The sequence below is a fragment of the Lytechinus variegatus genome, chromosome 7 (genome assembly GCF_018143015.1).
Source record: "Lytechinus variegatus isolate NC3 chromosome 7, Lvar_3.0, whole genome shotgun sequence".
NCBI classification, from domain to species: Eukaryota; Metazoa; Echinodermata; class Echinoidea; order Temnopleuroida; family Toxopneustidae; genus Lytechinus; species Lytechinus variegatus.
In genome coordinates, this window is record NC_054746.1 from 16,342,473 (window position 1) to 16,369,029 (window position 26,557).

The 26,557-nt window shown below is 35.9% G+C and overlaps 1 protein-coding gene and 1 long non-coding RNA gene across 2 annotated transcripts; both read right to left on the minus strand.

Annotated features, from left to right (window-relative positions):
* Nucleotides 1-913: 913 nt before the first annotated feature.
* LOC121418565 (protein dpy-30 homolog) lies at nt 914-10,929 on the minus strand. Its single transcript, XM_041612499.1, has 4 exons — nt 10,879-10,929; nt 4,366-4,418; nt 3,245-3,444; nt 914-1,654 (listed from the first exon to the last, which is right to left on the minus strand). The coding sequence occupies exons 1-4, from the start codon at nt 10,886-10,888 to the stop codon at nt 1,588-1,590; spliced, it is 330 nt and encodes a 109-aa protein (XP_041468433.1). The 5' UTR covers nt 10,889-10,929; the 3' UTR covers nt 914-1,587.
* Nucleotides 10,930-12,987: 2,058 nt separating this feature from the next.
* LOC121418566 lies at nt 12,988-25,001 on the minus strand. The gene is made up of 6 exons (XR_005970477.1): nt 24,916-25,001; nt 23,299-23,323; nt 17,815-17,868; nt 16,433-16,507; nt 14,943-15,039; nt 12,988-14,336 (listed from the first exon to the last, which is right to left on the minus strand). It is a non-coding gene; the product is annotated as an uncharacterized LOC121418566 (long non-coding RNA).
* Between the last annotated feature and the right edge of the window lie 1,556 nt (nt 25,002-26,557).

The window sequence follows — 26,557 nt, forward strand, 5'->3', positions numbered from 1 at the left end:
TGAAATCGGACTTGAAATGACGAAGAAGCATTTTGAAATTGTGGACGGACGACAGACATAAGCTCATCTAAAAAGTTAAAAAGGTGTTTTGCAAGGGATTTTACTGCAACTCTTCTAGGATTATGACTATAGTAATATCTTCTTAAATTTGCAGTCATGTCTTACTTTGACATATATCAAAATTTACATTACAGCAAAGAATACTTACTGATTATAAATCCCATGTTTTCACGATACATTTTTTTAAAATTAAATTGGTGATGCAATGGATGATTTCAAGTCCAGTGTTGACCTTTTTGTGTTGGTGTTAAGTCAATTTTTACACGATTATAACATCAAACATAAAATGAAGATGGTCTTTAAAAGTCACACACTAGTTGTTGTGATGTCAATAATGTGATCTGGGTCCCCGTAACACAAAGGTTAGCGATTAACCGTACGCTTGACTTTTTAGGATTGATTATACATTGTAGCCAATGGAATCAATCATAGAAAAATGCTGTACGATCCATGCTAAGCTTTGTGTTACAGGCCGCTGGATCAGGTTTACAAACTCTGAATAAGTTTTGGAGCTAGGGGAAGCAATCCAAATTCCAACATCAAGGCTAACACCCGAGTTTAAATCACCCATTGTATATGAGGTGTCAAGTTTTCTCTGACTCACCTGGTAGTTTCTTCATAAATGTGTAGTTAACACATAGTACACACTTTATCATAATTATATAGGTGCCAATGATTTTTTTTTCTTTTGCTAGCTAGTAGGAAGGGTAGAAATTAATATCAGTGTTGTCTTGCCTGCATAGCAGAAGCAAGAAATGGGCAACGCTTTTCCAACGAAATGCCCGTTTCACACTTCCTCACTCCTGAATATATGGAGACATAAGATCAAGAAAGACAAAAAACAAATCCTTTCTACAGGAACAAATATTTAATAAAATCTCATCAATGGAAAATACTACCAAAAAGGAGGTTGAAAATGTATAAAGAATTGAATTGATATTAATTTGTTTTGTACATGCACAATGTGTGAATGAGGGATATATAGTGTACAAGGTTACATATATCAAACTATGAAACCAAATTTCAGTGATCAATGACAAGAAAGTTATTAACATTGAAATATTGTCACGACATAACAGCTCTTGCTATTTCCAACACATATAAAACTTCTTTATAAGTATCTGGATTTCTCTGGAATACAATTTTTTACACAAATATAATCATTTTAAATATATAGACAAGGACACAAAAAAAGGAAAGATAAAGAATAGAACACACACATTCGACTACTGGAATCTGAAAATGTATTACCGGTATGCTTAAAATTTAGCACTAACTGAGAAAAGAAAAAAAGAGAAAACAACCACAGAAAAATTGTGGAATCTAATCAATACATGGCTAAAAAAATCACATTCCAAACACGCTTGTCTAAACACTCAAATCGCGTCCGTCATCTCCCTATGTAGAGTGAGGATCCACATGGTGAGCCCTGTCTCGACTGCCTTGTCCTGCATTAACCTGTATTGCTGCATGATCTAGCAGATGAAAGCAAGTTATCAGAGTTCTATCATTATCACTGAATGCTGTCTAATTCTCAAACTGGTCCTTATTCTTCAAGAGGTAGGCTGCTAGGTACTCGATGGGATTTGGCGGTCTGTCAACAACAACAAAAAAGGAAAGAAGGAAAAATACATTTTACCATCATATAAACATTGTCAAAATTCAATCAAAGGTCTAATTAAAAGTGTACTCTGATACAATATAAGTCCATGTACGCAGTTTTGGAAAAGCAGATACCATAGTAAAATACAATAGAAAAGAATGCTTATGTCAACGATGGCTCACTAAATCTAAGTGTTTTGAGTTTTGCATGTCTTAGTTAAATAGAATACAGCAAAATAAGTTTAATTCCATACTTTGGTGCTTTGAGATATGACATAAAGGTGAGTGTATGTATTCATTTCATTTTTCCTCAATGAAACAAACAATTCAATCTAACTTTAGTGGTGGGATTAACCCTTTGAACCCGATGGGCCGGAATACCGGCCTACCAGTGAACGTGCAAATACCCGATAGGCTGGAATACCGGCCTACAGCCATGTGACTTCAAATGTCAGGTGATCATTTACAATGACGTCATCTCTCTAGTACGTGTACGTAGCAAAACGTGTAGGAATATTTAGTCGATAATTTCAGACAAGGGCGGCAATGGTTTCGGAAGGCTTCGGCATCAAAAATGGCCAAAATATGCCCCTTTTTTGTAGTTGCTCGTGTCGTATGTGCGGTAACACACTGTGTAATACGCGGCGAGTCACATGCTCACTATGGGGAAGCAACTGATATATCTGACTTTGGTAAAAACAGTGATTTTGAGCCCAAAACAGACACTAAAGTTGATATTTCTGTTTGTAGACTAGGTCTACGGGAAGGTAAACAACTCCAGTCGGCTCGGTCCGGGTACTAGCGGGGGGAAGATGCCGTCAGATCTCATATCATGGGAATTTGTGAATGCGGTCAATATGTGCAAATAATTCAGGGTCAAGGTCACCACCACCCTTAATTATTTAGGGTTCAAAGGGTTAAAGTCTCTCCAACCACCCACCTCCAAGCACTCTATTTTCAATGCATCTCCTTCCCCTTTTTGCTTCTCACCCCTCCCCCTTTCATGCAACTGGGCCCTGGATTACAAAAAAAAATCAAAGTTCTCAAATTTCCAAACTATCCACAAATTATGAGATCCTATAAACCCTGATCTTTTGTAAATGACTCAGAACAAAAGAATGAAATTAAAACTACTAATTTCTATCAAAAGATACGAGAATTGACTGATCCCCTTACAAAGAATTTTTTTGAACTCTCTGTGTATCATGCAACATATCACTTGATTTTTACTTGATTTTTAAGTGGCAGGTAACATTTGCATGTGTATCTACCAACATATAAATGTACATCCAATGAACAGGAAATATGTAATAGATCTTGATATACCTTTAGTGCAAAACTTGTTCAACTTAAAAATGCAAAATCTACTAAATTAGCTCCAAATAACAATTAATTAAAATAGCATAAAAATATATCAATAAATAGCATGAGCCTAGGGTGGTTCAACTTTCTTGCTATACAACACAAAACATGCAACCAAATGTTTTTTAAACAACCCCAAATATTTTCTCCACTGGCCACATTCATACAATAAGAGACAAGAGAAGTGGTATTATGTGATCTATCTATGATATAAACATACCTCTCTTTAGCCAACGCTGACATTGCTTGGAGGAGGATGGGTACTACAGTGTGATCGAGGTAACTTCTGGTTGTTAAAGATTGGAGGTCAACTTTGGGTCTGCTCTGCTTCTCTGCCTCGGCCTTCTCATTTGAAATTATCTTCTGTACATTTTCAGTCAGTCCATGTTCAGCGTGTGGGTTTTCTACTGGTGCGACAACCTGAAATGCGAGGAGAAATTCAATTCAGGATACTCAAGAGATCTATTCATAGATTTCACATCCATCATCACAGACTGAAGATATTGACAGTGCTAGTCCAGTTTGTTGGCCCTTCATGAGAGAGATGCTCAAAATAGAGGGAGACTCATAAAAGTTGCATTCTCCCCCCCCCCCCCCAGTCCTTTCAACTCCCCTTCAGTAGCAGCCAACAAAAGGATTTGCCCCTTATACTAAATGAATACTACATGTACATGGATGGGTCCAAAGCTAGGCATTTCAAATTTAAGTTACATGTCGCATATTCACATATGCTGTGACCTTTGATCACAGACTCCATATTCAAATTAGATTGTACTTTAATGGGCAGCAGCCTTAATATCGGCTCAAGTCCTCAACTTCTTATATCTGGCAAGGTTCCTTACCCATGATGCAACATTTTGAGCAGTGTAGTCTTGTATTTAGGCCCACTTCAATAATAATAATAATAATGCATTCATACTGCAATAATAATGTTGCCAAATACCAAGTAGCAAAACAAGTACTTCCTCCTCTCAAAACATTCAGATTCAGATTTATTTCCATCAGAAATGACATAAATATTGATACAAATAATTTTAATACATTTATAACAAATATTTACGATACAAATCATTGTCATTATAATTATATTCAAGAACATCCCTGATAATCAACATATAAAGATATATACAAAATATGGTGCATTTTGTAGACAAATTATGATACATAATCTAAATAGAAAAAAGGTACCTGTAAAAATGGTACATTCTAGTCCCTCTCTCTAAAAAAATAAAATTATGAGCTAACATATTGTCTTTAATTATTAATGTTTATAAAAACTTATATTCAAGAGATTAAAAACATGTTTGAGAACAATACAAATAAAGTTTTCTGAGTACTTACAGCAGGTTCTTGTGCAACAACTGGTGTCTCAGTAACTACTGGAATTTGCTCTCCTATATAATGATAATAAGAATATATATATATAATTGAACTATATAAAACACGATGAAATGTGTTGTAAAAATAGTTGTAACATATTATGTTATTAACCTTTCCAGCCAATTTTATTTTCTTGCAATTACTTGGAGAGGAAAGTGTAGTCTCTGCTTTATCAGCTACATATTATTAAGAAGCGCTGGCACATAGAAACCTATCCTTCTCAGGGGTTGTCTAAGTCAACCCCTCCCCCTCTATATTATGTATATTGCCTTTTCATTGGAAATTACACCATTCTGAATCGCCCATTGAGGCAGTGTGTCTCTACTATATAGTACAGCCAATTTCATTTTCTTGCAATGACTTACAGAGGAAAGAGTAGGCTTTGCTCTATCAGCTACATATAAACAAGTGCTGGCAAAGAAAAGCCCCCCTCTGGGAAGCTGTTGAAATCAACCCATCCCTTTTGCATTGTAGCATATTTATTGAAAAATTCACCATTTTGAAGCCCCCATTTAGGCAAAAAGGCATTTCTGATATACATAGTCCTGCCACTTTTACTGTCTTGAAACCACTTAGGGAGGAAAGAAAAGGATTTGCTTTATCTGCCTCATATAACAAAGTGCAGACAAATAGAAGCCTACCCCCTCCGGGAGGCTGTTGAACTCACCCCATCCCTTTGCATTATTGCCTATTCATTGGGAAATTTACCATTTTGGAGCCCCATTTAGGCAAAAACCGTTCCCGATATATAGTTCTGCCACTTTTACTGCCTTGAAACCACTAAGGGAGGAAAAAATAGGATTTGCTTTATCAGCCTCATATAACAAAGTGCAGACAAATAAAAGCCTACCCCCTCCGGGAGGCTGTTGAAATCACCCCATCTCTTTTGCATTATTGCCTATTCATTGGGAAATTTACCATTTTGGAGCCCCATTTAGACAAAAAAGCGTTCCCGATATATAGTTCTGCCACTTTTACTGCCTTGAAACCACTTAGGGAGGAAAGAAAAGGATTTGCTTTATCAGCCTCATATAACAAAGTGCAGACAAATAAAATCCTACCCCCTCCGGGAGGCTGTTGAACTCACCCCATCCCTTTGCATTATTGCCTATTCATTGGGAAATTTACCATTTTGGAGCCCCCATTTAGGCAAAAAAGCATTCCCGATATATAGTTCTGCCAATTTTACTGCCTTGAAACCACTAAGGGAGGAAAGAATAGGTTTTGCTTTAATCAGCCACATATAAAGTGCAGGCAAATAAAAATCCTACCCCCTCCAGGAAGCTGTCGAAATCACCCATCCCTTTTGCATTATTGCCTATTTATTGAAAGATCACCAATTTGGAGCCCCCATTGAGGTAAAAAACAGGTCTAGAAGCACTGTATGAAAATTTCTCCTTTTCCGTGTGGCACCTTGCTCAATTATAACTATTGTCCTGCATGGGTGAGCAAAAAAAAAAATCCTCATAAACAAGGACAACTAAATTTACCAAGCCATAATTTGTCTTTATGAGAATATCCTTGTTTCTAAAATTATTACATGTAACAGTTAGAATATTCCTAATTTTCAGACCGGCACCTCTTATAAATGTTACTGTCCGAATTGCTAATTCATCACATCACATCACGAGATTGCGCAATGCAGATAGACCAATCCTCTGAGCTCTGTCGGAAAATAGAAAGAATGCATGGCAAGCACGAATCTAGAGCAGGACTTGAGGAAAAGTTCACCCTGACGAAAAGTTTGTTGTGAAAAAAGCAGAAAAAATAATTTTTGAATATTTCTGAAGGTTTGAGGAAAATCCATCAGAGATTAAAAAAGTCATTAGAATTTGAAATTTATAATTTGTGATTTCATATACGTGCAGCTCACTCATTCAATGAATAACCTTGTTCTCAGTTACATCTCCATGTGTGGCAAAATATGGGTGGCAATGTTTGGCTTATTTTCTCTTTTTCTATGGGACAAATGCTTGATTTTCTTACACTGTCAGTTTCCATTACAGAGCTCTATTCATCATATAACTTGGCTCTTATGTGAATTTAATTCTTTAAATTATTCTTTCTTAATTGAAAATAGAGATGGAAAAATGAAAAATTTCTTGCCATATTACTTTCCACCAATAGAGGGCATACACAAAATTTTGCCCAGAATTCAAGTTTTGAGCACTCTGGTGAATACAAAAATTATTGCCAAGAAACTAATGAAAAATAAATTGCAACTGTATAGAAATTACTAAGTTTGGTCACAAAAGTGATATTTTAATGATGTTTAAAAGTGTGTGCTATGAACAGCATTGGCAAACCGTCCATAGTCCTACCTGTAGTAAAATTCCCCACAGGCAGGATGGTTGCATTTCCATTTTTTAGTGATGTAATATAAAATTCATTAATTTAAATTTTCAAGGGTTCATTGAATGAGTGGGTTTATGACTTTTTTTTCTTTTAGGAGTGCATGCCATGTGAAATTATTTGTCTATTAGTATTATAAACATATAAAGGTACCTTACAATATATATAAAGTAACATTTTTAATTTTCTGAGAAATCAGATTTCATTCATTGATTTTCTTACTTTAAAATATCCGAGGAAAGCTGCTGACATATGATGTCACAAATCAACAAATTAAAATTTTAATATTTTATAATAACGTTTTTGTTATTCATTTGTATAAGGATTTGCCTCAAACCTTCAGCTTGGCCTCGGCTTCCTTCGCCAATTTTCTTCTGCTATTTTTACAATAAACTTTTTGTGAAAAGTTCCCTCTTAACAACTGGATGAATTTCCCATGAAATATTTCAATAAATGACAAGCAACATGAAAAAAATTGTCATTGCTGTTAAAGTTGATACACCCACACATCACCCCCCCCCCCCCTTCCCCCGCAGCTAGCCAGGAGGCTTCTAGAGAGTAAAAATCATTTACTAACGTAAGGGTACTCTCAATGAAGCCAGGTCTTCCTTCCTATTCATTTGCATGTACCACCAAAAAACCTGAAACTTGCGCCCCCGAGATTTCTACTGTCTTTCTAAAAGATCTAGCCCTAAATCATGTAGGCCTACATGGGATACAACTTCATTTCCAACATTTCTACGGTATGGATTTTATTTTTAAACAAGAATCCTTATATATTAAATAAAGTTGCAAAGATGGAAGAGACTTGCCCGATGTTTACGCCACCATCTTGCTTTCTATTGTTCTTCTTTCCCCTGGGCCATGATAGTGATACGGACGCTTGCGTCGCGTAATGTTGGGGAAGAACAATACTTGTGGTGGTAGATCTACACGCAAATGACATGAATGAATTCAATAGGAAGGAAGACCTGGCTTCGTTGAGATTCAGAATAACCTTACGTTAGTAAATGATTTTTACTGTCTAGAAGCCTCCAGGGGCCCGTTTCTCAACACCGTCATAAGTCTAACTTCTTGACTAAATCGGAGATAGTGAGCTACTTGTCCGCTAACCGTTTCACGAAGCCCTCTTTACCAAGATCGGGTACAACAACCTCACTAAATATTTATGACACCTCCGAACCTGTCACAACTTCTTTCTTAATGACGTATGGCATCACGTGGGTAGACTATGACATGCAAAAGTGCCTAGAAATGTGAAAATTATAATCTTACGTAATCAATCAAAGATGTTGAAATTACATCAAAAAACAAGTTGGATAATGCATTCTATGATCATGGTAATACAAAGAATCTACAAAAACTGTTGGTAATACTCCACAAAACCATTCATTTTGAAATAGTAAAATAATTTATTTGATAAAGATTCTACCACGTCAGGCCATCCATAAATGGACTCGTATTTGTCGTTTTCAGACCCCTATTAACATTTTGATATATTCTATCTCTAATTTATGCATACAATTTGTCGAATAGTAAGTTTCAGTATCTAAGATTTAAAAGAAAATTGTTAAACTATATTTTGATGATGTTTGAAATCATAAAATACCATATAATTATCATCATTTTACAACGAAAACCGTTATGGTTTTACTTTCGTAAACTATTAAAATTGGATATCCCGGGGGTACCCATCTCAACGTCCACGTGATTTTTTAGTCACGAGATCAATTATTCATAATTCCATTTTCTCAGCAATTGAATGCTCAAGTCTTCATGGTCTAAGTATGTATGGTGCATAATATACCTGTGCTATTATTCTTAAAAGATGAAATTCCCAATTCATCACAATATTTGCAATTTTGTTATAATTTTTCTTTTTGAAAATTAAGCTATTTTGTGACTAAGGCTACGTCTTGTCTGCTCTTTTTACCGATAATATCGATATCAAGGTATTTTAGTTAGGGAGCCTTTCGAGAAACGGGTTTAGTAATAATGCTGTAACCGATTTTTATTCCAATTCCCGATCCGATCCGATTTTCCCCTTTTTTCTACATTTTTCCGAACTCTGATTTTTGACCAGTGGGGAAAAAATCGGATCGGAAAAACCAAAACATAACAAGACAAAAAAAAAAAAACACGTGGCGACATGTTTGCCGTCAAAATGCGCTGGTGATTTGTTTTGATCTCAGACAAAAGCGGTGGAAGGAAAAGAAGATAAAGGGGAAGAAAATTATGATTTGTGTTTATCTCCGATATTAGTGGAAAGGCAGGTGGAGAAGAAGATTATGATTTGTTTTGATCTCCGACATAATCGGGGAAGAACAAAACGATGATGATGATAATTGGTGATAATTTGTTTTGATCTCCGACAAAAATGGAGGAAGAAAAACAGCGAAAAGACGATATGTTTTGATCTTAAGCGGAGGCAAATAAGATTTAGTTGAACACGCTGACATGCGCGGTAATATTTACGACTATCTGACTATACGTCCTCTAAGAGTTTACGATTACCTCCGCTATCACTACGATGTTGTAGAGAAGGTGAATATCATGGTAAACAACTCTGGATAATAATGCGTCTTTTTCGGGAGGTCAAGCGACCTTTAAGAGTTTACGATTACCTCCGCCATCACTACGATGTTGTAGAGAAGGTGAATATCACGGTAAACAACTCTGGACAATAATGCGTCTTTTTCGGGAGGTCATGCGACCTTTATGAGATTACGATTACCTCCGCCATCACTACGATGTTGTAGAGAAGGTGAATATCACGGTAAACAACTCTGGATAATAATGCGTCCTTTTCGGGAGGTCATGCGACCTTTAAGAGATTACGATTACCTCCGCCATCACTATGATGTTGTAGAGAAGGTGAATATCACGGTAAACAACTCTGGATAATGCGTCCTTTTCGGGAGGTCATGCGACCTTTAAGAGTTTACGATTACCTCCGCCATCACTACGATGTTGTAGAGAAGGTGAATATTATGGTAAACAACTCTGGATAATAATGCGTCTTTTTCGGGAGGTCATGCGACCTTTAAGAGTTTACGATTACCTCCGCCATCACTACGATGTTGTAGAGAAGGTGAATATCACGGCAAACAACTCTGGACAATAATGCGTCTTTTTCGGGAGGTCATGCGACCTTTATTTTATGAGATTACGATTACCTCCGCCATCACTACGATGTTGTAGAGAAGGTGAATATCACGGTAAACAACTCTGGATAATAAGGCATCCTTTTCGGGAGGTCATGCGACCTTTAAGAGTTTACGATTACCTCCGCCGGCCGCCATCACTACAATTTTGTAGAGAAGTTGAATATCACGGCAAACAACTCTTGATAATAATGCGTCTTTTTCGGGAGGTCATGCGACCTTTATGAGATTACGATTACCTCCGCCATCACTACGATGTTGTAGAGAAGGTGAATATCACGGTAAACAACTCTAGATAATAATGCGTCTTTTTCGGGAGGTCATGCGACCTTTATTTTATGAGATTACGATTACCTCCGCCATCACTACGATGTTGTAGAGAAGGTGAATATCACGGTAAACAACTCTGGACATTTGTCCACGCGCCAGCCACATACAAATTTTAATGTATTTTTTTGTTTTTGAATATCTTCCGATCCGATATCCGAACCGATTCCGATTTTAGGAGCAAAACTTCCGAACCGAACTCCGATCCCTTAATTGCTCTAACTTACAACATTAGTTATTTAGTAAGATTGGAACTAACTCCGTGGTTTGTGGATAAAGATATGACTAACTTGTCCAGGTGTTGAGAAACGGGCCCCTGGCTACCCGCGGCCGAAGGCGAGGCTAAATAGGCCAAAGCCAGGGCTAGGCAGCCGCCGCCGCCGCGCTAGGCAAAACTAGTAACTTACCGCAAACAAAAATCGTAATGTGTGGGACAACACTTACAAATTGCAAGTTGCCGCGCGATTGGTTTCTACGATTAATATTGTTGCACATTACATCAATGTCATGCAAAAGAATATAATTTCAATGACAACTCATTTCTTAAAATAATTCATAACATAAATTGATTAAGGAAAGATCGAAAAATACAAAAATGCAAAAAACATCAGAAAGAGTAATTAGTGTTTACCTTCGGCCATGTTGTCTACAAACAAATGTCACGTGATCCACATCCGCTTATATTATATATTATCGAAATATCGATAGAATTGAATTCCCACTACCGGGGTACTGGTACACTAGAGAAATAATTTGGACTGGTGTGATAATTCAACTGATTTATTCCCTCAATATCTATAAAGTCACCATCCGACAATTGTTTTTTTTTATAAATCTCATTCCATTTCTCCATTCTGTTTTGTATTGGATTGGATCCCTCCTCCCCTGGCCTTGATCCACCTATCCCTAAGACCTACAACAATCTGATAGCAATCACATTTTCTCCTTTATATCTTTCCTAGGTTATTTATTACTTCTGTAGAGATACAGACCGGATGCAAACTAGTGATTTATATCACTGTGCCCCTCCCACGATGTTCAGTGCTCTACACTCAGGTGTGCCCCCCCCCCCCCCCGCCCCCTCCTGATCATTCTCTCCCCTAGTAATATACACTCTCTCCCCCTAGTAATATACTTTCTCTCTTCTCCAAACACCCCTAGATCTTGAGATTTGCGCCCCTTCTGTTTTCCCTCACTATATGCACATTTATCCATTTTTACACTCCAGTCCCCTATCAACTCTAATTTCTCTCGATGCACCTGACCCCCCCCCCCCTCCTCATCAGTTTTACACTTCAATCCTCATTTTAGTCAATCCTTTACTACTTCCATCAAATCTACTTCCCCTAGCTATCACCAGCCCCTCTCCCAGATTAAAACTTGGGGTTTCTTTCTAATCCCTCAATCCAATCTTCTTTCTAGCTCTCTCACCACCCCTCTCTCCTCAGTTTTACACCAAGTCCCCCTTCCAATCTTTTTAGCCAATCCCTCAATCCAATCTTCTTTCTCTCTCACCACCCCTCTCTCCTCAGTTATGCACCAAGTCCCCCTTCCAATCTTTTTAGCCAATCCCTCAATCCAATCTTCTTTCTCTCTCACCACCCCTCTCTCCTCAGTTTTACACCAAGTCCCCCTTCCAATCTTTTTAGCCAATCCCTCAATCCAATCTTCTTTCTCTCTCACCACCCCTCTCTCCTCAGTTTTACACCAAGTCCCCCTTCCAATCTTTTTAGCCAATCCCTCAATCCAATCTTCTTTCTCTCACACCACCCCTCTCTCCTCAGTTTTACACCAAGTCCCCCTTCCAATCTTTTTAGCCAATCCCTCAATCCAATCTTCTTTCTCTCTCACCACCCCTCTCTCCTCAGTTTTACACCAAGTCCCCCTTCCAATCTTTTTAGCCAATCCCTCAATCCAATCTTCTTTCTCTCACACCACCCCTCTCTCCTCAGTTTTACACCAAGTCCCCCTTCCAATCTTTTTAGCCAATCCCTCAATCCAATCTTCTTTCTCTCTCACCACCCCTCTCTCCTCAGTTTTACACCAAGTCCCCCTTCCAATCTTTTTAGCCAATCCCTCAATCCAATCTTCTTTCTCTCTCACCACCCCTCTCTCCTCAGTTTTACACCAAGTCCCCCTTCCAATCTTTTTAGCCAATCCCTCAATCCAATCTTCTTTCTCTCTCACCACCCCTCTCTCCTCAGTTTTACACCAAGTCCCCCTTCCAATCTTTTTAGCCAATCCCTCAATCCAATCTTCTTTCTCTCTCACCACCCCTCTCTCCTCAGATTTACACTAAGGTTCCCCTTCTGATCTTTTCAATCAATTGCTTTTTACTCCCATTCAATCTCCTTCCTATCTCACCCATCCCATCGCTCTCTCTCCTCATTTTTACACTTTGGTCTCTTTCCAATCTTTTTAGCCAATCCCTTATTACCACTCCAATCTACTTTCTCCATCACCACCCCTCTCTCCTCAGATTTACAGTTTCCCCTTCTGATCTTTTCAATCAATTCCTTCTAACTCCCATTCTATCTCCTCCAATCTCATCTATCCCATCGCTCTCTCTCCTCATTTCTACACTTTGGTCTCTTTCCAATCGACAGATTCTTCTGCGACACAATGATAACCATACACACAAAAAATGCAGGCCTACATTGTCTCATGACCAGTGCATAATAACCAGCATTCTCTTTTAAATCATTACACAAGATGAAACCATTCAGAAATGAATCAACAGTTGATGATGGGAATGACAAAACCATTTTAATCGGCTTCAAGAAAAAAAATGTAAACAAGAAAAGTGAAAATAGGCACTTCATCACACAAATCCCAACACCATGACATGTTATATGGTTCTGAAGAAGCATCAAGATCATTAAGATTGGAAATGAATCTTCCAATATAATGCCCATTCTAAAATGATAATTGTTCATTGACAGGATTAGGCTACCTGTCAGGATAAATTGACAGACAAAACATTTTCATAGCAATATATCTTTGGCATGAAATATGAAGTATTTAATGTGCTACTGTACTTCGGTGTGTTTCAACTGAAATCTTCTTGATTTGCTTAGCCCATTGGGATACATGAATCTGGTAACAGAGTTCCGTGTATTATAATCAACTTATCTATTAAAGTTCATATAAATGTTGTTTTTAACAAATATTTCATTTGCAAAAAAATCATTATTCATGCATTACATGTAATGTACACATAATGTGAAAATAGCATGGAATATGTGGATTTATATAAAATGCCTCTGACAGAATCATAAAGCAAGCCATTGATGCCAGGCCAGTCCCACCTCTGATTAGCTAGCCATAGGAGGGTTTGAGAGTTACAATTATAAAAATCATTCTGAAATTCAAAGCACATTCCAAATAACCATTGTAAAAAAGAGTGAATCACATTTTCAGCCTTGGTGTGTAGTATATTTTCATGTTATCTTTGGTTTTATTTTTATATATCACTGCTTGGTAAGGAATATAGTCATAACTAACATGAAGACCCCATAAAATCAATTTTTGATTTTCTTTATTCCTCTAAAGTCAAGGGTCAGGTACCATTTTACTTCAATTATACATTTCTCAAAATATAAATGAAAACATAAATGAATATGGTATCATAAATATCACCAAGATCAAACAACTGCACTTTAATGACCCCCAAGTCAGGTTCTTGTGTTTTTTGCTTTAAAGTATTTCCATCCTGTGCAGTAACTTACTGTGGTTGTAAATAATGAAAATAGCGAAAACAAAATCATTGACTTGCACAACATGGTAAGGAAAATAACAATCCTCGTTTATGGGGCCCTTTTCTTTACAAGTAACCCAATGTTAAGATTAATGTTTTTCTTAAAATAAACTCCCTTTTAACATGTTACCAATTACACCATATTAATTCTAGTCTACACTGCACAATACCACATCAAAGAAAATAATAATTGACACAGTCAAATCCTTCCATCTTGGACAGCCTGGTGTCTCCCTGTAGAGTCTCGAGAAATACCCGAATAGCCGGAACTACTTTTGGGGTATTTCTGTCATAATAAGGATAGCCACAATGTCCAACGCGGAGCTGTTTAGCTGCAAAAGGATAAGAATATTTATATACATCAGGTTTTCCACTTCTTTTTTTTTAAGTAATAAGTAACAATGCAGTAAGGATTCAGGGAAAAAGCCTGGTCAATACATAAAACTACACACCAATTCAGAATCCAATTCAACTATTGACATATTCAGACCGTACATCCCTTGTCAAAACTCTACCGAAAAAAAGTTTTGCTGAAGACCTAGAATGCCATCCCTCTTCCAATAATAAAGGGTTACTGGTATTCTTGGCTTTGAATCTGTTGTTACTTTTTCCTCAATAATCTTATTTCTCTATTTTTCTTGCAATGATTGTGATTGCTATTGTATATTCATGTATTGTATGCATTATGGTACTTTTTGTCACAGAGCATCTATTATGATCTATCACTATTATTATTACACAATGCTTCTTATTCAATAACTGTATGTTGTATCTTCATACTGAACCATGACTGTACAGATACAATATAATATCATTGGAAGAACATTTTACTTTCAAATGAAATAGCTGATGATAATCTGAAGTTGTGGATTTGTTTGAAGGCATAAGATTTACATGTTTGCAACACAGCTCTAACTGGTTTCACCAAGAAGACATACCTGTGTTGCTGAATGTTGTCAAGAATCAAAGAGCTGCCTTGACGGCCTCAATGATCTTGTTCAGTTTCTGTTGATTATCAACGTAGCCGTCTCCATTCTGTAGTGTACGGTAATGAAAAACACCAAAAAAAAATGCTACTTGGAATTACAGTAACAAACAAATACTTAAAACTAAGAAATCATCTACAAAAAGCCTCCTGGTCAATCAAAAAGAATTTTTTCTGAGCCTGAAAAAAAAATGGTTAAGAAGAAGTAGAAATTCCTAAAAGTATCTGAAAGGTACGATCCAATTACACTTTCAAAATAATCAAGAAAAAAAGTATACCAGATTTATTGATTTGAAACAACTTCTTATTAACAAAAAACTTCACAGCAATACCAAGAACTGATTATTGTTTCTTATTCTAATCAACTTTTGTCCAATCACTTCTTTAGGATTAATGGCAGAATATAATTTACATAAAGAGCCCTCCTAATGTTCACTGTTGCTCATGAAGTTTTTATATTTTGGCATTTGCTTCAGCAACATCGTTTTGCTCAAGATTAATTTCTTTAATTTTTTGTCCCTGCTTCACTTCTGAAGACCCTGGCCGGCTGCACCTTGGATGTTTCCCCAACCATGCCAAAAATATAATTTTTTGAAAATAAAATAAAGTAGTGTATTATAAAGTTAAAAAAGAGAACTTATTAAAGGGGTACTCCAGGCAAGAAATACATGAAATCATAGGCTACCTCATAAGTAAAAGTAAAATTCAACGAGCAAACACTTCAAATTTTCAATAAAATCTGATGACAATTACTAGTAGAAAAGATATTGTACTTTAAAGTTTAGCAATATTTTGTAAAAACAGTTATATGTATACCTTCATGAATATGCAATACATTGGCAAATGATTTACATGAAATCATATTTCATATCTTCATACATGTGTGTATGATATGTCTCCCTATCCCTAGTAAAAAAAAATAATAATAAAAATCAGCTGCAGCAGTGATTATATTATACATTAAATCAATAGTCTATTCAACTATATTCATTTTTGGGAAAGAAAATTTCCATAAATATGATTCCATACAATCAAATACAAAGAATAAGTGGGGATATGACACCATAAGTGTGCTCACTGCATATTCATGAAGACATGTAAAGAACTGTTGCATCGAATTGAAGCAAAAATTTTGAATTGATTCCTTGTCCATTTTTCATGAAAATTTTCAGTGATTTGTCTTATTTTATTTAATCTGGTAAAATCATATCTTCAGCCTGGAGTACCCCTTTAACATTGAATGGTTAGATTATGATTTCAGAATCTGCTTTCTTCTCATCCATATTATCTCTCTTTATTGGTTAATTTTTGCCCAACTACTGCTTTGACCCCTTCCCATGAGCTGAGATCCCCCCCCCCCCCCACACACACATCGGGCATATTTTACTTGCATGTTTACTTGTCCCAATAAATTCAACATTATATAAAATCACTTGATTTTACCTTTTTGGAATGAACAAGACGTCCATTGACCTCAACCTCTAGATATCCACTGACTTCTGGAGTTGATACACCAGTCTGTAATAAACACAACAGATAATAAATATAGATTTAAACTGGAGTGTCGCTAAGGCGATCACATAAAACGCCTGCCTGTAACGCGAAAAATGGAGTTATTGGTCAAGCAAGAAAAGTGGAAGGTAGCGACTTCACCTTTACCCTTCTGACCTCAAAATCAATAGAATGCCTGGGATCCATGCTAGTATCATACACACCAAAATATATGAGCCTAGAATAAGCTAAATTGAAGTTATTGTGTTTACAAGGAAAAGTTATCGGATGGACTGACAGAGAGACGACATCAAGCTTGATACCATAATACGTCTAGGACATATAAACCCTCTAGGATAACCATCCCCCAATACATCAACAAACAGGACATCTCCCCCTAGGACATCCAGCCCCAAATACTTACCACCGGCCATCTCAACTATCCCCAAACAATATTGTCTTAGGACAACCATTCCCAGACAACTTCTCTAGACAAGCGTATAGCAAACCGTCCTCTAAAACATCCATGGCTGGACAACAAAAATCCCAGAGAACTGAAGTCTTAGGCAATTATCATGTCTAATAAGTCCTTCCTGCAAACAGCCCATAATGAGGCCCTACTGGGATTTTCGCCAGGGGAGTCAGAATTTTGAAAAACTGGACCTTAATACTTCTATAGGAGCAATGCAACCTTACATGTAGGGGATCAGAGATTTGACCTTACTGAGAATCAATGTGGTTAAAAATTGTAGTTAAGTTTTGAAACCTTTTTGGTGCAAGGGGGATTGACAATGGAAACTTGTTTGGGGGAAGTTCTCATGGAGAAGCTGTATGGGGTATTTGTCTGGGAATAGTTGTCCAAGGATAATTTTCCCTGGTGTTTGTCTGGGGGTAGATATCTGGGGTTTAATAACTAGGGGTACATTTTCGTAGGTGGATGTACGATTGTCCTCGCGGGTATATGTACCGAGTGATCATTCTTGAAAATGGTTGTCCTAAGGGGTACTTATTCTCTCAGAAAGATCTTCTAAGGGTAGATGTCTGGGACGAATTCCTGGGGGGGGGAGGCTTAATGTTTGGGGGGGGGTAGAGTGGGGTGAAAGTCCTCAAGGTTCCGAGGGCATAGATCTCCTACATGGTGGACATCCTATGTGGCGGTTATCCTAAAGGGTTGGTTGTCCTACATGTACGTAGGTAGAGCGTACAATAGTTCCCCTTGGGAAGTTGTCTGGAGGGTGGATGTCTAGGGAGTACTGTCCTAGAACAATATTGTACATCAACTGCAACATAGGACTAAAAAATCTTCCTCCATTGATCACAAACAGTAAACTCACCATCTCAATGTCGGAGCCAAACTCATCCACAAGATCAGCTTTCAGTCGCTCATACTGTAGATGTTTCCAGGGAGAGAGAGAAAAAAATTAATAAAATTTATTTCAATATATTTTAAAATTTTAGTCAAACCATGGAGGTAAAAATAGATAAACATATTCAAGTTAAATTGAGATGTCAGATTACACTGTCCTTCATCTTGAACCTGCATTAAAAACATGAATACACACATAGATACAATAGGCCTCAACTGTAAACAAGTGGAAAGCAATTCACACCACTGTTTACTTTATAACATTATCAAAGGTCAAGTCCACCTCAGCAAAACTTTGATTTTAATAGAGACAACTCAAACGAGCATGACACTGAAAATTTCATCAAAATCGGATGTAAAATTAAGAAAGTTAAAGTTTCGCTTATTTCTCACAAAACGGTGATATGCACAACTCAGTGACGTGCAAATGTGTCAGTCGATGATGTCCATCACTCACTATATCTTTTGCTTTGTATTGTTTGAATTATACAATATTTTATTTTTTACAGATTAGACCATAGGGACCGACTTTACTGAACCATATAGTATAACAATGCTAATTCCACATGTTCAGGGAGGAATTAATCACTGTTTCACTTGATAATGAGAGAAAATTAGAATATTTCATACCTCATATAATAAAATGCAAAAGAAAAAATGGATGATGTCATCACTCTCCTCATTTGTATACCAACCAGGATGTGCATATAAGTAACTGTTTTGTGAAATTAAGCGAAACTTTAAAATGTCATTTATAACTTTCTTATTTTGCATCCGATTTTGATGAAATTTTCAGTGTTATGCTTGTTTGACTTTTCTCTTATTATTCAAGTACAATTTTTTGGGGTGGACTTGTCCTTTAACATTCATCTTTTTAATTTATTCTTTTAATATACATTGTAATAATCCAAGGCCATGAACGGGCAATATTCTGGATGCCCTTTTGAGTGCCTTTGATGCCCCTCTCCTATTCTTTGGAAAATTTCAGTGTCCTTTTTTTCTCTCATATTTGTGTTGTAATGAAGAAATAAGCTCCATGTAGCAAAATGGCCTTGCTCTTAAAGGGACGGTCCGGGCTGAAAATATTTATATCTTAAAACATAAAGTAAAATTCACTGAGCAAAATGTCGAAAATTTCATCAAAATTGGATAACAAATAATAAAGTTATTGAAGATTAAAGTTTAGCAATATTTTGTGAAAACAGTCATCATGAATATTCATTAGGTGGGCTGATGATGTCACATCTCCACTTTCTGTTTTCTTATGTTATTACATAAAATAATATTTTTTTTCATTATTTCAAACTTGTGTAAATAACATGTCTCCCTTATAATGAAATAAGCTCAATAAATATCTAATGCACTAAATCAGTTGTCAATCCAATCTTTCTAGTTATTGAAGGAAAAAAATTGAATAAACCGAATTTCATATAATGAAATACAAAAGAAAAAGTGGAGATGTGACATCATCAGTCCACCTAATGAATATTCATGACGACTATTTTCACAAAATATTGCTATATTTTGAAAGTCAATAACTTTCTTATTTGTTATCCGATTTTGATGAAATTTTCTGCATTTTGCTCAGTGAATTCTCTATTTATTATTCTATACAAACTTTCAGCCTGGACCATCCCTTTAAGGAAATGAATATGTGTTCTATGTAAATACACATGCAAGCGTATGAATATATTTGACAAACAAAGCTTCAAGGAAGAAGGTAATGAATGACAATTTACTTTTCTGAAATTATGAGTTATAACACAATATCACTTTACAACAAGCTTTTGAATAGAAGATAAAATAAAATAAAATAAAGAAGTTTGACAGCAAATGACCTTTTGCCTAAATTTGACATACATGTATTAATACAAAACATCAGTGATGGTTGATTATCTTTATATCCAAATTTCATGAAATAGATCATAATCAAGATCTTAATATACTATTAAAGTTACATTCACTTTTGATGAAGATATCAGAAAAAATGGAGCCAAGATATCCCTTTTGCTATACAGGCGAGACAAAAATTAAACAAACTAGTACCACTATAACTTGAGTTTGAAGAACACCAATTTCAAATGGGTTTGAATGAAATTTGAAAGCAAGTGATAAAGCAACAAGTATTAATTAATAGTTTCGATCTGATCTTCATAATTGTCATTTTCAATAATAAGTCCTTGTTGTTCGAAGGGATCAGATCCCCTCCCCTAATAAATGAATGAATCATAAATAAAACAAATGAATGACACATAAAACTTGAGGTGCAATTTGGGAAAGGATATTTCATTCAATAGGTGGACTATATATTGTCAATGACTACTCATAGCATGTTTTCACAAACATCTGTCTGAATACACCTCATTTATTTAGTCATTTTGCTGGCACCCCTCTCTTTTAAGATAATACCAGTATGTCAAAGGAATGCCCCTATCTCAAACACAGATCAGTTGTTATCCCTTCTTCCCCAATTTTTCTGAGTGCATAAACACTTTAATTATTGCTATTAAAAGCATACACCAACATTACAAATGTCTTATTTTTACAAATACTGAACATTGATTCATGTTGTATTTAATACTTTTAATATGGATCAAAAGAGCACCCAAGAGAGAAAAAAAGCAGACACTTTCAAAATATCTGTGACATATATAATTTACTAAATAACATGGGGAGATTATAACACATGATAGTACATGAGATTAAATCTATAACCTTTTTCTGGTCAGTCTACATTTCACTTTTATCTTTAAAGCATCAAATAATTGTGTCTTTGGAGGGTCATAACAAATTGTAGATACCGGTATACCTATTACATACATGTAGGTTTTGGAATCTGAAAGTTGGGGTAGCATTCCTACACTGTACACACCAAGTGTTTTATGTCTTTGTAACCCTTCAGAACTTATGGAATAATAACCAGATCACACCACTTTTATTGTTCCACAGAGGTCAAAGTACATTGAAAAACAAATATATTTTTGCTGCATCATTGTAATAAAATCACACGTGAAAAGGATAATTGTAGTAAGACGAAGAGCTATATCTGAAATTTTAAGAGTCTTATACATTTAGAATGAGTACATTATGCTTAGAACAGAGACTCTAATTAGAATGAGTACATTATGCTTAGAACAGAGACTCAAGTTTTCAATTTTCTACTTTTCTAAAAAGAAAAATGTAATGTTTGTCAGTGTTCAGTGAACACGCTAAACTGTACATTGTGTTCAGCGAGATGTAGGCCTCCAAACTATACTTTTTTTAATGGGATAAAGATAAATACTGTAGCGAAAATATTGAGACAGACAAAACATATCACAGACACAGGTGACAAATGGAACCTTGCAGCTCAGATCTTTAAAAGTCAAATACCTTATTTTTTATTTTTTTTTGGGGGGGGTGTAATACCATACCTCAACATTCAACCCCTGCACCTGGCAAATAACTGAAGGTAAGGAACTCATTCGCCCAAATTCACAAAGGTGGTTTTAAAAACCTACTGTTGAGTCCATGGTTTATGCAGATTTCCTGTATAAATTACGCTTATTTTAGTGTGTATTGGGCGCGTGTATAAAAGATTCCAATGCTGATGCGCGCTTTTGTCAAAGTGGGCCACATTGACGCCTGTTACATGTACCATGGTTAGATACGCTGTTTTATTCATGAGTCCACTGTTTGAAGAGCAGACTCATGAAGAAAAACAGTGGACTCATGAATAAAAAAGCATGGATAACCACGGCAACAGGCGTCAATTTAGCGCAATTTGACAAAGTTAGCATTAACATTGGACTTTTTTCAATATAAGTGGTAAAATAAGCGCAATTTATACAGGAAATCTGCATAAACCATGGACTCAACCGTGGGTTTTCAAAATCACCTTTGTGAATTTGGGCAAAAGGGCATTTTTTTGTTTTTTTTAACCTTGGGGTATCCAAAAGTGTGAAACTGAATTATAGGCCTAGTGGCTTATAAAATGAATATACCTATTACACTTCTTCTATACAAAAGCACAGGTCTTGGATCTGAAAGCTGGAGTAGCATCCTTACACATCAAGTGTTATAATATGTCTTTGTAATCCTTCATAATTTATGGAATAACCAGGCAACAAAGCCAACAAGCACTACTTTTATTGTTCTACAGAGGTCAAAGTACATTAAAAGCAAAGATGAGATATTTGCTCTACCATGGTAATGAAATCATACATGTAAAGGATATCATAATTGTAGTAAGAGCTATAACTGGGCTTAGAGTTTTATACATTTAGAATGAGTAGCCTACACTATGCTTAGAATGGAGATCCAAGTTTATGTTTTATATTTTCTGCTTTTCAAAAAAAATGTAATGTTTTTGTCATTCTTAACCTCCCATTCTGTGTTCAAACCATACTATTGTAAATATGATAAACTTGCTTCAAAAGGGCCGATTTTGTGGACAACTCTCCATTTGTTTTGTACACAAATCTTCAGATTTTCCTCATTATCTTTCAAATTGCATCTTGACTCCTTCTAAGCACAACATATGTCATAAGAAAATATAATTCACATCACATATGTCAAAGTCAGGAGGAGATAATGTAAAATATGTAAAATAAAGGGGAAAATCTGAAAATTTGTGTAAAAAAAAATGGAGAGTTGTCCACAAAATCAGCCATTTTGAAGCATGTTTGCCAATTTGAGGATCCCCATAGAAAGTACAACAATACTTTTTAAACGTCCATAACTTGTTTTCATAACCAATTTTGTTGAAACTTATTTTAGATTATTCCTCTCATTTTACTCTTACCAATAAGATTGGTTCCCTTCTTGGGTTTCAGTTTCCTTTAAGTTTCACCTGATTTCACAAAATAGTAATATGCACATCCCGGGTGGTATGCAAATGAGGGAACTGACGACATATTGGTGTATTTTATTGTAAGAAACATTATGATTTTCTCCTCATTGTCCTTTGAAACAAAAGTTTTATTTTCCCCTGAACATGTGAAACTACCATTGTTAAACATTCTATTGTTCAGTCAAGTTGGTCCTTATTTTCAAATCTGTAAAAATTGAAACATTGTGCAATTCAAACAATAAAAAACAAAAGAGATAGTGAGACATTGATTCTCTCATTTGCATGTGACTAAATTGTGCATATAACTATGTTGTGAAAAAAAAAGTGAAACTTCAAAATGTTGCAACTTTCTTATTTTACACCCGATTTTGATATTTTCAGCATTGTGCTTGTCTGTTGGTTTAAATCAACATTTTTCTGAAGTGGACTTGACCTTAAATAGCAAGCATGCCAAAAATCTGATCAAAATTTTATAGAAATATGATTCATGTCCCAGGTAGAAGAACCAGATCCTCTAAAGACCCACAAAAATTAACATATCTAAATAAACTTAAGATTAAACTTTCAACTTAAGATTCTCTAAAGACTTTAACGTTACATTTCAGTATTAATGGTACTTACCTTGGGCCTGTACCCTCATCCACCACTGCAAAAGAAAATTAGTAGAGAAATATAATTAACATCATGAGACATGAATACACAGATTAGAATCTAGAGTCTACAAGAAAATTAATAGAGAAATATAATTAACATCATGAGACATGAATACACAGATTAGAATCTAGAGTCTACAAGAAAATTAATAGAGAAATATAATTAACATCATGAGACATGAATACACAGATTAGAATCTAGAGTCTACATGTACTTTCTTTACTTTCTTTGGTTATTTGACTGTTTTTTTTTCTTTCTTCTACAATAAAGCTTCAAACATGATTTAAATTTTGCAAGTCACCACAACATATCGTCGGCCTTATGCCAAAAGGGCCTTAACTGCTTTTGGCCATTCCGAGATAATGGCGTTTAAAGGTTTTGGCCTCTCTAATAATCAAAAGTTTGTGGTCGTTTTTTTGCTTTTGAAGCCAATTTCGATAAACGTGTTAAGTTATTAAGTTTTACATGAAATGTGTTAAATTTATTATAAAATATTCAGAACCCCTAAAATCGGGTTAAGGCCCTTTTGGCATAAGGCCGACGATATACAGTAGCATTAAAAACAACAAGCTTGCATATGATGACCCGTGAAAGCTGGAAAGCTTATTTCCAGTGGTGTCCTATTAAACCTGTATAGAATTTTGATAGTAAAAGGTAAAATTATACTATTTAAACAAAGAAAACAAATACAAATTCAGAATTGATTAGACCCCTTACTAATACACCTACAACCTAGAGATGATATATAACCTACAAGAATACAAAGAAAAAAAAGAATAAGGAGGAGTTAAGGAGATGAAAAAGAGTGAAGGGGAAGAGGGTCCCTTGGTAAGTTAATTGTAGTCTATCACTTGCAAAAAAAGTAGCGGCTCATTTGACTCTAATCATTCTTAACTGCCTGAGAAGGATAAAAAAATCTATTCAAGATGAGTGTCTTCACCATTAAACTTTAAGGTCTTAAGTCAGACTAAGTAAGATTATTAAAAGAACACACAGTTACAGTATTTAACAGGAACAGTATTCATGGTATTACTGTTACAAATGGTGAAGACACTCATCTTAGATCTATTTAATTATCCTTCTCAGAGAGTTAAGAATGATTAGTTAGACTTAAAGTCTTAACTTAAGTTAGACTTAAGAGTCAAATGAGCTGCAACACAACGAACACATTTTTGACATCGTTTTGCTTCCTGTAATCATGCACTAATACTCCATGGTATCAGACTCTCATTTAAGCCCGTTTCTGCTTCAGTATTTCGTTAACATGCTACACGTTGCCATTTTTTGGTAAAACCATTATCAACTCTCTTCAGTCCAACTTTCCTGCCACCGCCGCACCGTACACAGTAACAGTTTAATACACGCCACACGGTCGGCAGTTAGTGCATACATCATGCATGGCAATGCCAATGGATATGGTGTCGAAGACCTTTATAGATATAGACATAGCCTAGGCAGTAGGCTATAAGTATAGGCCTATTAGTACTAGTTATTAGTATTCGTGGTAATAAAACATCAGCACAGTGCCACAGTCACAGAGAGAGATGTATAAAGTGGTTAATATATGAAATTCTACATTCTTACCAATAAATTACGTTCACTTTGACAACCATGGCTGTTGAGTTTTGTCTACTAAACGCCTCAAATAACTGACAACCTCCACACTTGCCCCTATAAAACGTTGGCGCTCTATGGCGCTGGCGTGAAATTCGGCGGCCAAGTACGGTATACCGTATACTAGCTTGCCGGCGCCCGCAAACGCCCGGGGGGGGGGGGCACTCAGTATATAATGCATAGTGGGTATGTGCCGCGGAGGGCCGGAGGGGACCCCCATTTTCACACTCAAAATAAATTTCCGTTCCAAGGCATAGCATTTTTGCCTTGTTGAGAAAAAGAGAAAGTCGCTCTAAGGCATAGCAGGCCCATGCACCACTATTTCGGCACAATTGGTCAAAAATCATGTCTCCAGCGCGTTCTTGCATCTTTCGGAGAAACTAAGCTTTTTTTCTGAATACTTTTGTGTTTTACTGTGATGCCAAGGGACATGTAAACAAAAGTTGATTTAATTTCAAAGGCAAAATTTAAGCAATAAAGTGTTGGGGAGGGTTGAATTTGGGATACAGGCTAAAAAGTGCATGTCGATCGCCAGCAAAAATATAATTTTTCATGTTTTTTAAACTTTATTTGAATATATAAGTACAGAGAAGAAACTCAATCATAGCTTTATAAAGGCAGCTAAATGTCCCATGAAATATACCAAATTTTTTTGAACTAACGCTGTAACCGTTATTTAAAAAATACACCGCTTTACATCTAACCGTTATTTAAAAAAATACACCGCTTTACATTTGTCTCCGGATCTAGTGAAACCTACGTTATCATTTTTATACTCCACATTCGGCTATGATATTACAGTGAGAACTACACCACTACATCGTTTTTCTAACCACAAGGGGTGTATAATATATGTTTAACAATATTTGCTTTATCATTCCGATTCAAACGTAGTGCTACTTGTAACATTAAGAAGAGCTAGAGCCATTAGAAAAAAGTAGTTTTAAGAGGTGTAACATACGTATATGTATACAGAGCTCTGAATCATTGCTCATGAGTTGAGACTAAATCCCACGGGGGCCTTATAGGATTCATTATTATGTTCCCAACTTAACCAATTTAATCCACAGATGTAACATACGTTAACACAGTCGGAAATATCTGTATTAATAATTAATTCAATAAAAATAAACATAGTTGAGGTATGCGCCGTCTGCGAGTGGTCATTAGAAAGCTTAGCAAGAGCTTCCCAGGAGTGTTGACTGTACAAAATACAATTGAACCTTCAAACAATTAGACGTGTTAAAAAATTTGGGGAGTATTTCAAGTTGAAAAATACGAGACATATTTGACTTCCTCCTGCTCGTACGCACGGGCGTCCGTCGATATAACACATGGTATTTTTATGAAAATATGCGCCATTTTCTTAAAAGTTGATGGAGAGGCATTATGAAAGATTTCTGCCTAAATGATCGAGACAGAAAATCGTGTACAACTCTTGAACGCACACACAGGTCACGGAGTGACCCTGAGTGCAAACAGCTGACTGTGTTACAACTTAGGGGTGATACATTTTCACAATAGGGGTGAGGCAAACTCACTGGAGGGACTTTAATTCACTTATAACAAAGAAATGTGTACTACAGTACTCCTGTTGAATGCTCTGATGGAA